This window comes from Manihot esculenta, chromosome 16 (assembly GCF_001659605.2).
Source record: "Manihot esculenta cultivar AM560-2 chromosome 16, M.esculenta_v8, whole genome shotgun sequence".
NCBI lineage: Eukaryota > Viridiplantae > Streptophyta > Magnoliopsida > Malpighiales > Euphorbiaceae > Manihot > Manihot esculenta.
The window spans coordinates 29,346,556-29,361,848 of record NC_035176.2 but is presented as its reverse complement, the minus strand read 5'-3'; the positions used below and the strand labels follow the sequence as shown (position 1 = coordinate 29,361,848).

At 30.3% G+C, this 15,293-nt stretch overlaps 3 protein-coding genes across 3 annotated transcripts; 2 read left to right on the top strand and 1 right to left on the bottom strand.

The window, feature by feature from the left end:
* The first annotated feature begins 3,760 nt into the window (after positions 1-3,760).
* On the top strand, positions 3,761-5,478 carry LOC110603356. The gene has a single exon (XM_021741060.2). The coding sequence runs from the start codon at positions 4,210-4,212 to the stop codon at positions 4,588-4,590; it is 381 nt and encodes a 126-aa protein (XP_021596752.1). The 5' UTR covers positions 3,761-4,209; the 3' UTR covers positions 4,591-5,478.
* A 5,467-nt stretch (positions 5,479-10,945) lies between these two features.
* Positions 10,946-11,652, top strand: LOC110603748 (copper transporter 5.1). Its single transcript, XM_021741639.2, has one exon. It carries the CDS (start codon positions 11,081-11,083, stop codon positions 11,504-11,506), a length of 426 nt encoding a protein of 141 aa, XP_021597331.1. The 5' UTR covers positions 10,946-11,080; the 3' UTR covers positions 11,507-11,652.
* A 968-nt stretch (positions 11,653-12,620) lies between these two features.
* Positions 12,621-14,793, bottom strand: LOC110603747 (probable serine/threonine-protein kinase PBL12). The gene is made up of 5 exons (XM_021741638.2): positions 14,209-14,793; positions 13,950-14,085; positions 13,715-13,851; positions 13,509-13,632; positions 12,621-13,361 (listed from the first exon to the last, which is right to left on the bottom strand). Exons 1-5 carry the CDS (start codon positions 14,590-14,592, stop codon positions 12,784-12,786), a joined length of 1,359 nt encoding a protein of 452 aa, XP_021597330.1. The 5' UTR covers positions 14,593-14,793; the 3' UTR covers positions 12,621-12,783.
* Between the last annotated feature and the right edge of the window lie 500 nt (positions 14,794-15,293).

Genomic DNA, 15,293 nt, shown 5'->3' with positions numbered 1-15,293 from the left:
TATGGTATAAAAAATTTTATTAATTAATTTTTTAATTTTAAAAATTATATTAATATATTTTTAAAATTTTAAAAATTTACTAATCAAGCTTTATTAATTTTATTTATTAAATATTATATAAAAAATTAAAATATTTTTCACACAAATAAATTAGTTAATGAATATTTTTATAAAATTGAATAATTAATTCATAAATTTCTTATATTATAAAAATTATATAACAAAATATTTAGAGGTTAAATATTAATTAATTTTCTTTAAAAAAAATTTTAAAAATATTTTAATATATTTTTTAAAATTATAAATGACTTAATAAAATTTAATATGCGACCAATAATAAATTTTTTATAAATGTCATCACATAATTTTTATTATTTTTTTATTATTTAAAATTATTCGTCTTTCTTTTTTAAATTATAATAATATGTAAATTAATTATTATTATTATTTTATTTTATTTTATTTTAATAAATTTTTTAAAATATTTTTTAATATTTAATAAAATTAATATATTTAAAATAATTATAATAAAAAATTATATTTTTTAATTGCATCAGAAGCTTTTAATATTTAAATTTATTGCAATATTTCTCTTTTTAAAAATATTTTGGTTTTGCTTTTTTTTAAGTATTGAAGTTAAATGAATATAGGGGTCAGAGTGTTTAACGAAATAAAATTTAGAAATATTTTAATGAGTTTTTAAAATTACAGAAATTGAATTACTATAATAATAATTCTTGAATTTTTTTTGTAATTCACTCTATAAATTAAACATAATATAAAAAATAAATTTAATAAAGATATTGAAAAAATTATTTTGTTTGGCCTAAAACTTATTTGATTTTAAATGCAAATTTTCAATATTTTATTTAATAAAAAGTTTAATTAAATTCATTTAAACAAATATGTAATTAAATGTTTTTCTAATTATTCATATTTTAATATTTTATTTCATAAAAAATTTACTATAATGTATTTGTTTAATTTTAAAATTATACCACATATCTTATTTAATATCAATTTATTTTTAATAATATAATATGTACATTTATTTTTAAAAATATAATTAAAATCTTCACCGTACCCAAAAATGACAAAAGAGCGGATGGGGATCGGTCCCATACTGCTGAGCGCGCAGAGCAAGTGTTCCATATTGGAATTTTTGACCTTTCCTTCTATTTTTATTTTTATTTTTTAATGTAAAATATAAATTTATTTATTATAAATTTTAAACATTACAGTTAATAATATATATACATAATTATTATGCATTCTTAATATGTAAAATAAATTTAAAAATCTAATAAAAAAATAATAAAGTAATTATCGTTATTCCCATTTCTTTCTTCTTAGCTAATGACCCCTATTTTATAGCTTTTATCAGTTTTCTCTGCTCTTATGGGATAGGGCAATATTCATCTTATCTAGCCTTACTGTGGATTACCTTCCCCATTGTTGGATTTTGTGTACACAAGTGTTTTCTCTTTTTTTTTTGTCATCTTGTGTTGTTTGATAGATGATAATTATACTTTTACGAGATGAATGTCATGACCGTATCAAATGGATTATGTGTTTTTATTAATATAGTGTTTATTTGTTTGGTTTGAAGTCACATAAGACCTATTCTTCATCTAACTCAATTTTAATAATGGATAAAAGAGATAGTTTTGTTAAGCGAAAGTTCAAGATGTGCGCATAAATTGCTAAGAACATATATCTATAACTTTGAGTTCATTTTTTTGGGAATAGGTTGTAAGTATCGTAGTTTTTAACTTTGGCAGAGTTTATTAGCAAGTCAAGATATGTTGTATAAAAGGGTTCGTATGCATGGGCGATACACTACTATAATTGTTTGATCCTTGGATACCTCATATGGACAATTTTTTACTACCTCATACTCTTCGATATCTAAATGGTATTTAGATGATTGTTGATTTAATTGATCATGATGCTCTTAACTGGAATTACAGACTTTTGACTACTCTATTTTCTCCACAATAAGTGTCGACTATTCTTTCTATTCCAGTTGCACCTTTTGGGATCTTTGATTCGTTAATTTGGTATTACATGAGCGACGACTAATATAGTGTGGGTGTGCGATTAGGTTATAAATTTTTGATGCGTTGTTTATATGTTAATGAGATAACTTTCCATCCTTCATCTTCTATTTTGTCTTAGTCTGGCACGTAGAAAAGTGTTTGATTTTTGTTAGTTATGCCGAAATTGAAATTTTTTCTGTAGTGTGCTCTCCATGATGCATTGCTGCTTATGACTAATCTTATTAGGAGAGGTTGTAAGTTTGACTTAATATACCCTATTTGTCAATTTGTATATGAGATTTTTGAACATGTATTTTTTCAGTGTCATTCTGCTCGACTAGTTTGGTTTGTTGCTCATGTTCATATAAACCATATTCTATTGATTTTTCTAATTTTCTCCTATAATGGGAAGCTTTATTAGTAATGTCAAAGACAGATGCTGGTAGTACTTTACTTCTGACTCTTGTTGTCCTTACTCTTTAGTACATTTAGAAGAGTACAAATAGGTGTATTTTTTATAAAGTGAGCTCTGATCCTGTGTTAGCTTTACACAATATTAACTATGACTTATGACCATTACAACTTAGTAGTGTTTTTACTGGTCCTTCTATTTCTCAGCATTCTTTATCTTTGATATGTGTTTGGACCTCTTTCTCATGGTTTTATAAGTTCAATTGTGATATTGCGTGGAAAAATCAATTTTCACATGTTGTTATTACTGTCATTGTTGCTAATAGTTAAGAGCTTGTTGGGTATAATATTACTAAACATGTGCATTGTTAGTCAAGTACGATAAGAAAAACCTGTACTTTGTTAGAAGGAATTAAATTTGCACTCAATTTTGGTTTACAATATATAGAGTGTGAAACAAATTTTTCTATTTTGTATAATGCTCTCTAATGTCTAAATTTTGTTTTATAGGAAATTTGTACAACGATAGGTTTTGTAGCAAATTATTCACATATTCGTCAGGTATTTTATAGATATATTCCACAAGCAATTAATTGTTGGGTCGATATTGTGGCTAAACTTTACTTGCACGGATTGTTACCACCAAATTGGTTGTTTTATAGTTTATATTTTCTTTGATATTTGTTATAAACTTTATTGTGTCTTATAATCTTGCATTGCAATTTTCTTGCTAACAGGGTTCTTCCTTTTGGGCTATAGAGGCCTTAGCCTTAAAATATATGGGATTGGACCTTAGACCTTGTTTTGTAATTACCTTGAGTTTTTTTTTTGTTTTTACTGTTGGCATAGTAATGTTTATGAAAATCCATTAAATTTTTTAAAAAAATCAAATTACATTAATAACCTCCAATGATGAGAAATTGTCATTTTTTGCAGTTGTAGGAAATAATTTCTTCTGCAAAATAAGACCAAATGCGGCAGTTCCTGCATTATCAATTACACCACGTGCCACCAATGACTCCCATTCGTTATAAGACAAAATTAATAATATTTTACACACTTCAGGGTCCCACAACCTTCACACGATTGGACCCCACTTACAGTGGGACTCCCTCACACGAGCGGGCCCCAATGACGCCACACGCGCGAGAGTCCTCGCGTAGTAGGCAACCAATAAGAGCACGTTTGGCTGAAAAGACCCGCAACACACGAGTTACTATCATATACAGCTGGCGCAAGTCTTCCCCATATTTGGGACTCTATCGTATACATCCGTGAAGTCAATAAAAGAGTTGTATTAGCCAATCGATTATAGGAGATTCTACGTGTAACGTGATGAGAGGATTGGATGGTAGAGAAGAGAAGTTATAGGGTGAGGAGCAGAGCTGAAGATAAATGACGGGAGGCAATCATATTTTGCTAGCAAAACGGCAACGATCGGGGGCGCAGCATCAATACAAAAGCGTAGATAAACTCTCCAAGATCTTCTTCTCGGATTGAATCACGTTGAAGGCAGGACTCTATTTGTAACTGAAAAGCTCAGAGATCAGGACTTTGAAGTTCTGATATTTACGTAATGCTAAAGATTCTGGTTGTGCGAGAATCGGAATTGCAAGAGAGCCAGTGGGAGAAAGAGAGATAAATAATAATAATAACAATATCAAATAGGTGAAATTTTGCTAAAGATTTTGGAGGGTTTTAAGGGTTTGATTTGAATTTGGATTTAGCGATTTTGATTCTTTGTTTTGTAAGGTAACAGATGGCTGCCGGAACTACGACGGTGTTGAAAGATGCTTCTAAGGCGGCGGCAGGAGATGTTGAGTTTGTTAAATGTGATTGCTGTGGTTTGACGGAGGAATGCACTGTGGCTTACATTATTCGTGTGCGCGAGAGGTATGGTGGTCGCTGGATTTGTGGCCTCTGCAGTGAAGCTGTGAAGGACGAGACTCGTCGATCCAAGAGAGATATTGACACCGACGAAGCATTAGAACGGCACATCAAGTTTTGTCAGCAATTTAGATCTTCATCACCACCAACCAATCCCTCTGAAGATTTGATTTCTGCCGTGAAAACTCTCCTTCGCCGAAGTTTGAACTCACCAAGGAAGAAGAAGGGATCAGTGTTTCCATCGTCGTCGTAGCAACATTTTCAGCAGTAAATTTTGAGCTGGAGGTATGCAATGAAACACACTGATCATCAAATCGAAGTCACTCTAGTTAGCAAATCTAATTTAATTAGTTTAGTCCTTAGTTTATTATATTAAAATTGATGGAAAGAACAAACTTTCCTAGACTGCAATAAATTTATTTCAGCGTCAATTTTAGCAGAAATCCTTTTAGCTTACAAGGATTTTCTGGCCAAAAGCAGAGAATTTTCCTTTACTTTCCCTTTAAAGCATTCTGCATGAAGAATATATTTTGGGTGCAAGAAGAGAGCTTAATGCTTGAATGATGAATCTGGTTTGTACTGTTTCATTGCTTTGGCTGATAGCTGGACAGAAACTGAGCTCTGAGAGAGACCAATCGGTCCTGTAAAAATATCCAAGGGGACAGTGGGGTAGAGGCTCTGATAGGTAGGACCCATTTGTGTGTACATACTCGTGTGGTAGATGTTGGTTGCACTTTTGGTCCAGAGGAGTCATGCTACTAAAAAGCTTTAATTATTTTATCAGATCATCACCATACTAAGAGCCAGCGTCTGCTCTAGCTAGTTGAGCAGTAGAAGAACATCTGATCAATTATTTAATCTTTTTTTCTTTAAATTGAACTTTTGTTTAATGTTTTAGTCCAACAGGATAATCCTTGATCACTCAGTGATAGAGATATTCTGGAAGTGATTTTATAGCCTAATTTAATAGGCACCAATGCAATGCATGTCTCTTTTGAATCCATTCTCTCTTTTTTTTTTAATCAATAGTGCCACTAATAATTATCTACGAGCTAGAGTTTTTATAACACTGGACTTCTAGATGCATTTATTAGATGAAAGATCAACGCGGATTTCTGCATATTTTTTCTTTTATTAAAAGTCTTGAATTGATTTTATATATGAAGTATTTTAAAATAGTTTGATAACTTAAGTAGCAACTAATAAAAATTAAATAATGAAATAATATATACCAAAAAGTAAAATAATTAATAATTAGTGGTTATTCACTTTAACAATAGTTGCTTTCATGAATAATATTATAATAAGAAAATTTAAACTAAAAACCATATATATATTTTTATCCAAGTAAATTGTTACATGATGTTTTTATTATTAATTTTTAAATTTCAAATAGTGTAACTAGTAATATCTAAATTTTATAAATTTTAATTATTTAATTTTTAAAAATATAAAAAAAATGCTGACGTTTTAAGTAAATTTAAGATGAAGAATGAAAAAGAAAAAGAAAGCCATTGCGATACGATTTTACAGAATGGCGGGGCAGAGGCGTAGGTTTCCTTCTCTTCCCATCTGGTCCTTTTGTTTTATTTTATTTTGATGTGCGTGGTTTTGTTTTTATTTTTACGGGGCTTGGATTCTCTGAAATTCATCCTCTGTTTATTTTCATTGTTTGGAATGTTTTTGAACATTTTACTTTTAGATCGAGACTGAACTCTGTCGCCTCCCTCTCTTCGTGTGGTGATGTTTTTGGGTGATTCAAATTGTTTTGGAGATTGAGTTGCTGGAGATTTGCTCATTTGCGATTTTTTATTGGATTCACTGCTTGGATTTGCATATCTGGTTTTCGGCATCCCGACTCTTGTCTTCGATTTTTGCATATCACTATTTGGTTTGTGCAATTTGTTTTTTGGCATGTCTCCTTCGTTGGTGGTGGTTAAGATGCAGGAGTTGGAGGTGTTGTTCGATAGTTTGTCTTTGACAGTGCTGTTTGGGAAGAGTGTTTGTAAAGTGTGCTTTTGAGCTGCGAAATATGGAATGGACTTTCAGTTGGATTTGTAATTACACTGTGTTGCTTAACTTATATTTTCCCTTGTAATTCTTATCTTATTCTGGGTTTTATTAAATGCTATTTTGAATAATTGATAAAAAAAATTAAGATGTAAAAATATATATTTAGTCGTAATTCCATACTTTTTTTACGCTTTAAAAATAAAGATAATTGAACTATTCTTCACCTTTTGAATATGATTTTATATTCCTTACTCGTGACTCGTGAGTGTGTCCGTAGCTTGGGCCATGAGAGGGCTAAATGTGTCTTTCTGTATGTCTTTATCTTTTGTTTTTTAAATTTTTTCCCAACTGGGCACAGGATGAATTAATATGTTAATGAAAATCAAATTAGTGCTCACTTTAAATGTATATTAAAATAGTAGTCATATCTTCTCGAGATTATCTAAAGGATAAAGCTTTAAAATCTTTTATGATCTCAATCAAGAAACTTCCACTTAATTTAGATCGGAATGATAGGAAATATCTATAACCAAATCTCATAGATTGAGTGGAAAATAATATTCAAGAAATAAGAATTATCTCTTTAAATCTATTTTTTTCCTTTTAATTATATTAATGCAATTTAAAATTCATTTAAAAGCAAAGAATTAAAGTTTAAATTCAAAATTTTACGATATTATAATATTTAGACGGATTTATTTAAATGAACTATTACTCAAAATTGGATTTTTTATAATTTATTTTCTGTACAATTATCACTGTGATATATTTGCAGTCTTTGTAATGCACTGGTAAAAAAATATTTAGATATTTTAATTTTAAATTAATTAATTTTTAATTTAAAAAGATTTTAGCTAAAATTCAAATTCAAATTGAGATAATTTGATTTGCGCACAGAGATTTTGCAAAAACAGATTTTGTTAAGCATGTTCAAATAAGCATTATATTATAAAGTGATTAATTAATTTTCTCTAAAATTCTTTAAAATTAGAAATCTCGATGATATGAATCATTAATAGTTTAGATTTTTTTATAACTCTCTGGGTAAAGTAATTAAAAGTAATTAAAATACAATATTATTCGCATTTTAAGATTATTATTGTTTAAATAAAATTTTATATCTTATTTCATACAAAATTTTATATTTTATTTCAATTATAACTTTTTTTCTTATATATTTTTAATAACATCCAAATTTTATACAATAATATAATATAAAAAATTCACAGCATGCGCTTTTATTTTAAACCTCAAAGAGGTTGCCAAGCTTAAGTGAATTAATTTTGACTTTTCTTATTATTAATTATTTATTATTATAAGATAATAATATTTAAAAGATCTGCAGTCTATCTCTAACTATTACTCTATTAAGATATTTGAGTATCTGCGAAATTGTAATAGTAGATTTTGAACACAACTCTTAGGAAAAGAGTAGTACAACTTTTTTGGAAAAAGAGTAGTACAACTCTTTTACTCTTTTGGGAAAATAAAATGACTGAAATATATAAATACTCTTTCTACGAAGAGAGTGGTGATGACAGTTTTAGAAAATTTATAGATTGTGAAACACATAATCTATCCATCATTGAAAGAGCTAGCACTATAGAAGACAGACATTCGTGTGGATACCATTGAGGGTGTTCGTTTGAAAAGGCAGCACCATCAGTCCAGTATTGTATCTTCTTGATGAGATTAACAGATTAGTCTCATATCTATTTTTGAATTAAACGAAGTACTCGGATTCTGCGAAAAAAAAATCCGAGAATTTTATTTTTTCGCTGCGCAATTTGGATTGCAATAATCTCGATATTTCTTAACAGTGTCTGAAAACGACATCAATTAGCTTAAAATTAATTTTTAAGACACTTAAATAAATTATAAATTGATGTAAATATTAAAATTTTTTTGTCCGATTGAATTTATAAAATAAAAGTAAAAATTACATTTAAATTTGAACCAATTGAATTAAATTTTGTCATTAATAAATCTTGTAAGTCAAGTATATTTATAATTAAGCTAGTCAAACTCTCTTTAATTTGAATTAGAGTCAGATTTTTTTTTTTTACTGTCTTTATTTTTTTAAAAAACAAGTCATTTTCTTCTATCGGCTTCTCCTACCCTTTGGAGCAAGGGAGCACTCCTCTTCTTACTCAAATTTTGTGGATTTTCTTCTCCTATTTTAAGTAGGATATACATGTTGGTATTTCATTTTATATTATTTTATTTTTTATTTTCTTTTCTGTTTTTGCAGGTGTTTTTCATGAAAGGATTTGCCTGCATGTTTTTTCTTGATCTAGAGGCAAAAAGACCATTGAGAGGGCTCGATTCTAGTGGTGGTTATCTATTGGAGTCGAGACCGATGTTATTACCTTAGTGATTCAATACAAATCGGTGATAGGAGCATTGGACTCCACATTCTCAAACTATGGTTCCTAGTTTTCTTAGTCTTTTACTGTTGCAATCTTTCTCTTTTTGGTAAAATCTGGTTTTGCATGTACCCATCACTAATCTTAAGTGGATCCTCTTTTTTCCATGCTTCATTTATATTTTGGTTGCGATGGAAAATGGGTGAGATCTTCTTTTGATCTATGTGGTTTTTTCTAAAAAAATTATGAGTTCATGTTGAAGTTTCTGACTTGTCTTATTCTTCATTTGGTTTCTTTCTTCCGTAGTGGTAATAAAAGATGACAGTGCCCTTTGATAACAGGAATAATGAGATGGCGGTGGCGGCAACATCGCTTTGCTTCTCCAGTTAGCTCAAAGGTTTTTTTTGTTCAACTATGAACCTTATTTTCTTTGTTGAAATTCTCGATTTTGCTTTGAATAAAATCACTTATCTTTAAACAAAAAAAAAAAAAATTATTATTACAGTTTCAATAATTAATGAAATATATTTTATACATTAAGACTCTATTTATTTTACGAGAAATATAAAATTATTTTAGATATTTAAAATATTTAGAAAAAATTAATTAATAAACATTTTTTATTAAATTATTTAAAAAAAAGTTGATTTTCACTACTTATATTTTATGAATTTTATTGAAAATATTTTATATATAAATTTTTATTTTTAAATTAAAATTAAATAATAAAAAAATAAGGCACCGCCTTTGATAATTTTTCATTTGCTATAGTTTTGTTGTCAGGTTTGGTTTGGTTTGGCAGTGGGATTCTGCTGTGTAGTACAACAAGTAACTTGTACTACATTTTCATCTCATTTACGCATTTTATTTTTTATTTTTATTTTATAGTATATTTTTTTAATTTAATTTTATATTATTTTAATAACTAATTAGACTTTTAAATTCTATTTTATTAATAAATAATATTTTTATTAAAATTTATACTATAATAATTTAATTATTATATCCTTTAATTTTAATAATTTGTAATAATTTAATTTTAAATATATAATTAACTAATAATAAATTTAAAAGATTATTTTATTAATAAAATAAAATTTTAAAAATTAAATATTTATTATTAATAATATTTTGAGATCCGACAAATAAAACTTATAATATGAGTTTAAACTTAAATAGATAGTAAAATATTTTTTTTTTATTTTTTATTTATTTATTAATAACGTTTAATATTCCTCTACTATAATATCACATGTTTCTATTATTTAGATTTGTATATACAAACGCATTAAAAATTTTTTTTAATATTAAATAGTTATTTAATTCTCTTGACTCGCATGTATACAGAACTCTAAAATAATTAGACATACTTTATCTATCTCACTAAATTGAATTCTTAAAAAATAGATAGTATCTAATTATTTGTTCATAAAAAGATCTAATGAATTTTAAATCTAAACTTTCTTTAAGCGAACTTGTCCAGAAATAAACAGTCTCGCGCTCATCCATTAATAAAATAAAAATTAAATTATGAATTTTATTAAATCGGACACTTTAATTTTTTTTAAAATTTTTGTTAGTAATTAATATTAAAGAAAATTACTGTACTGATTAGCTTTTTAACTTATTTTTAAATATTAGTTATTATTTGAATTTGATTAGTGATGATGTAAGCAGAGGTGTATACGAATTAAAAATATATTATTTTTTTAATAATGTTAAGCTAAGAAAATTTTAAATTAAATTTAATATATTTTAATATTTTATTAACACATATTAAAATTATAAATAATATATTTTTTAAAATTAATTTTAACGATATTTAAAATATTTTAGTTCATAAAATTTATATATATGATTTTAAATATTTTTAAATATTAAATATAAATATTTAATTGAACTTTTGGATTCATGCTTAAAAATATTAAAAATAAATATAGATTACTATTATTCCCTTCCTCACACAAATAAATATAGATTTATTTATTTATTTATTTACATAAATTAAAAATATAATTAGTATAATTAAAATGATAAATTTTATATTATATTTTTAACAAACTTGCATAAATAATAATTAATAAATTATATTAGCAAATTAATAACTAATTTTTTTTAAGAATAAACTAATAAGTAAATTACCATTTAAAAAATAGTAATGAGGGACCTAGAAGGGCATTATCGTAATTAAAGTATTATAGTACAAGCCAACCAAGCGTACATCGCTGTACTTCACAAAGTTACCACACAGCCTTGATAGCCTTCGTCATCTCCGTCGCTGCGTTGACACTTTTCTCTCCGGTTTCGTTTTCTCTCCCTACAACTCGTTTCTTTTGTATTTTTGAACTCAGTGAGTCGCCAAAGATGATGCACATGACCTTTTACTGGAGCCGGGAGGTGACTCTCCTGGTGAACTCTTGGCGCACTCAGACATGGCTGGCTTATTCCTTGACTCTTCTCGTTTGCGTAGTCGCCTCCGCCTTATACCAACTCCTAGAAAACCTTCGCATCCGCCTTCGGGTCAAAGTCATCGCCGCAACCAGCGGTTCTGCGCAAGAGCCTTTGCTTCAACCCAAGACGGGTAGAGGGAAATGGTCGGCGGCGAGACTAGCCGGAGCAGTGCTTTTTGGAGTAAACTCGGCGATCGGGTACTTGCTAATGCTTGCTGTGATGTCGTTTAACGGAGGGGTGTTTGTGGCGATTGTATTGGGGCTGGTTATTGGGTATTTGTTGTTTAGGAGCGAAGATGAGAATTTGACGGTTTCTGAGAATCCCTGTGCCTGTGCGTAGACACATAGAGACAAGACCACTGAACAAAGTATGTATTTGTGTTATTTTCTCTTTTGGGTTACGGTTTGTATGTTTCTTTTACCTGTAAAAATCTAATCTTTGTCTTCTGTAATTGAGCTGAAGAAGCAACTGGGTTCCTTGTCTTTTATGTCTTTTATGTCTTGATGTCCAGTAAGCCTCTGCTATTTTTCTTTGAGTTTGGTTGGGCCATTTTGATCAAAAGCAAAATTCCAATAGGTCAAAAAAAAAAAAAAAAAAAAAGTGGGTTTTAGCCAATTTTGAAGGGAGAGATGATTTTAAATCCATAACAGGGCAAACTGATAATTGATATAAATATGAAAAATCACAAAGAGCCGAGGACTGAACTTGAAATCCCCAAAGGCTTGATTGTAATATTTTGTTGCAAATGCATACTTCAATAGTCAGTAGTGAATTATGCAGTTTTCAGAAAAGGAATCTGTCATTCATATGTATCCCTAAATCCTGGTTAAATAGTCCTCACAGGCCAATGGGAGCGAGAGTCGCTGGACACAGTAGCACGATCCCTAAATGTGATCGTCAACCGCAACAGTTCTCCTCCGAGTGAAAAACACCGAGAAAAAATCAAACGGCTAAGAAGAAAACCTCGACAAACTGCAAACCCAAAACGCAGCAACTAACAACAATCAACAAGAAATCAAACAAATCTGTGCACCGTGTTACGTCTTTATTCAAATCATTTGAAGAGTTTTTGAATTTTAACAAATTAAACAATTTGGGCGGCTTGAATAGCCACATGTACAGTCGGAGATAGTGATTTGTTGAAATTTGTAACGTTCTTTCACATTCATTTAACCAAATGACAGTGATCAAATTGCAACAGCTTTTTTCTTTAATATGTAATTATGTATTAGATTACGAAAGAAGTTAGGTGCTTGTCTATTTCAAGTTAACTAATAATTAGTTTAAAATACTCAACTGGAGCATACATTTTGTGTTAGGTGCCTGTCTATTCTAGTAGTTTTAGAATCATAGAACATGCAAGAATTAGTTGAATAAAGAGACGAAGAGATCCATCCACGGCTCTTTTCCCTCCACCTTCCCCACCAAAGCTTAAGAAAAAAAACAAAATGCCTTTGCAGAAATCTATACTTTTATTACAGTGCAGCTTTTCCTACAACTTGAGCAATGTTCCTCGTATCTCTTTTCTTGTAAAAACTCAAAGAAGGATATGTAACAATTCTTAGTGGGGAAAAACAAAATTAATGGGCATTGTTATGTACTTGCTTTTATGATGTCTATGCCTCCTCCTTTCTGGGAGTGTAGGGAGAGATAAAACCATTGCCAATATTCTCGTATAGAGCAGAATCTGAGTAAGCTACTCGTGGTAAAGGCAGCTTGATCCGATGTCTCCAACTGCGACGGTGACGGTGCCTGGTTTTGTGGTGGTCATTGTCTTCATTTCCGTCGTTTTCTCCTTCAGTTTTGACTCCTGCCTCCATTTCAAAGCATTTCTGGCTGCCATTTTCATTTGGCACTACGTACACAAATGGCGCAACAAATGTATCATCAAAATTCTGAAGAGACTCCAGGACTTGGACCACGTAGCTCATTGTGGGTCTAGTCTTTGGATGATGGCTCAAGCATTTGTAAGCTAATGCAGCTGCCTTTAGAGCTCCACTAGTGGAGAATTGCCCTTCAAGTCTTGGGTCAATAGTTCTATCAAGCTTGTTTGGATCCTTCAATAGAGGCCTTACCCATTCTACAAGGCTCTGCTCTCTGCCTGGGCGTGTCTCGTCCATGGAACGTTTACCGGTTAACAACTCTAGCAGAACTACCCCGAAGCTGTACACATCACTCATGGTTGTGAGGTGACCTGGAATCAGGAATTTTTAACAGGGTTAGCTTCCAGGAAAGGAATTTTCCAACTAAGGTATTGGTTGTTTCTGTTGGGTAAGAGTTTTTTGTTTAGCTTGAGAAACTTGCAATAAGGAGAAAACATATCAAGATTGATCAACATTACCAGTCATGACATATTCAGGAGCAGCGTAACCTTGCGTACCCATTACTCGTGTGGTGACATGAGTCTCTTCTCCTTCAGGACCATCCCTTGCAAGACCGAAATCTGAGAGTTTCGCCGTGTAATCCTTTGGTAACAAAAATAGATTAATCTCATGGCATTAGATAAATATAATAATTTTAAGCCAAAGATCAGGAGAGGAGGCTTACAGAGTCTAACAAAATATTTGAAGATTTGAAATCCCGGAAAATCACAGGTTTATCAGTTTCATGGAGGAAAGCCAGGCCCTTTGCTGCTCCTAATGCAATTTTCATCCTCGTTGACCATGACAATGTAGCTGAATATCCTGCACAAGTAAAATTCTTAAACCTTTATTTCTTCTAACGGTTTGAATTTTAATTATATAATATAAATAAGAAAAGTTGAAAAGAACAAGCAACATACTTCTGAAAAGTTGATTCTCTAAGCTGCCTCTGGGCATGTACTCATAAACCAGAAGCCTTTGATCCTCCTCACAGCAGTATCCGATCAATTTAACAAGATGTGGATGCCTCAGCTGTCCGAGAAAGATTATTTCAGCCTGCAAGAAAACCACCGGTTTTTGTTTGAACAAAATCTTTCTGCAATGATAATATGAGTACAAATTGATTCTCTTATTAGGATGCAAGAAACTGACAAGTTATGTTTGATTGGTAGAACTAACCATCCACTCGTTGTGGCCCTGCATGCCATCTAAGTCCAGTGACTTGACAGCTACAGGCTGAGCCTCCAATCCAGGCCTAAGCTTGTCATCAATGAACCCCTTGTACACTGGACCAAACCCACCTTCTCCGAGGAGATTGTTGCGTGAGAAGCTCTGTGTGATGACTCTCAGCTCTGCAAAAGTGAAAATATGAAGTTTCGGGCCGGCGAAAGAATTCGAGAGATCTTCAACAGAGAGTGGTGAACTGGGATTATTCACATCTGAAAGTGATAGTCTACGAAAAGAACTATGTGTCAAGGCCTGGTTTTCAGATTCCGGCAACGGCTCCGTCTTGTAACAACTCAAGATGATACATTTCCATGTACCCTTTTTCATCATGGTCATCTTCAGAACTTTTCTTGTCTTGTTTTGAACAAACTCTGTCAGAAATGATTGATCTTGCTCCTCATAGAAGGGTAACAGAACAAGAAGAGGAGCTAAATAGAGGACATGTTCGTATGAAAGCTTGAATAGAAAGCTAGGCTGCCTTATATTTTCTCTTTCACTCACCTACTACGTACTGCTACTGTCAAGTCCACATATATAGAGAGATTTAATTACCAAAGCCAAATATTATTAGTGAATCCTTTGCTTCTTTACCACGATTTTTATTTTTTTAAAAATATCTAAGCTCTTAAGTCTACAAATTAGTTAGTTAGAGATGATTTGGCAGCCGCTTGACTTTGTGCGCCAAATAGAAAAGAGAAACAACTAATGTCTTTTCTAGTTGTTGCTTCCATTTCTTAGCATCCATATGTCATTCTTTCCTTCTCCTGTGCAAATACCTCTTTTTTCCATTGCAATGGAAACATTGGAAGCCTGCTTCCATTAATTCTATTAATGGAAGTTAAATTGATTAAATTTTTGCAAAAGTACCGATTCATAAAATAAAAAGAGTGTTGATTTTATAATTTGATGAATAAAAATTATGAATAAATAATATTCAATTCAAATCGAAATTAATTCAACAATTCGATTTAAATTTATATTCATTTCAATTTGATTCCAATGGCTGCTGATCAAGAAGTTAAGAGGTCAGAATCACA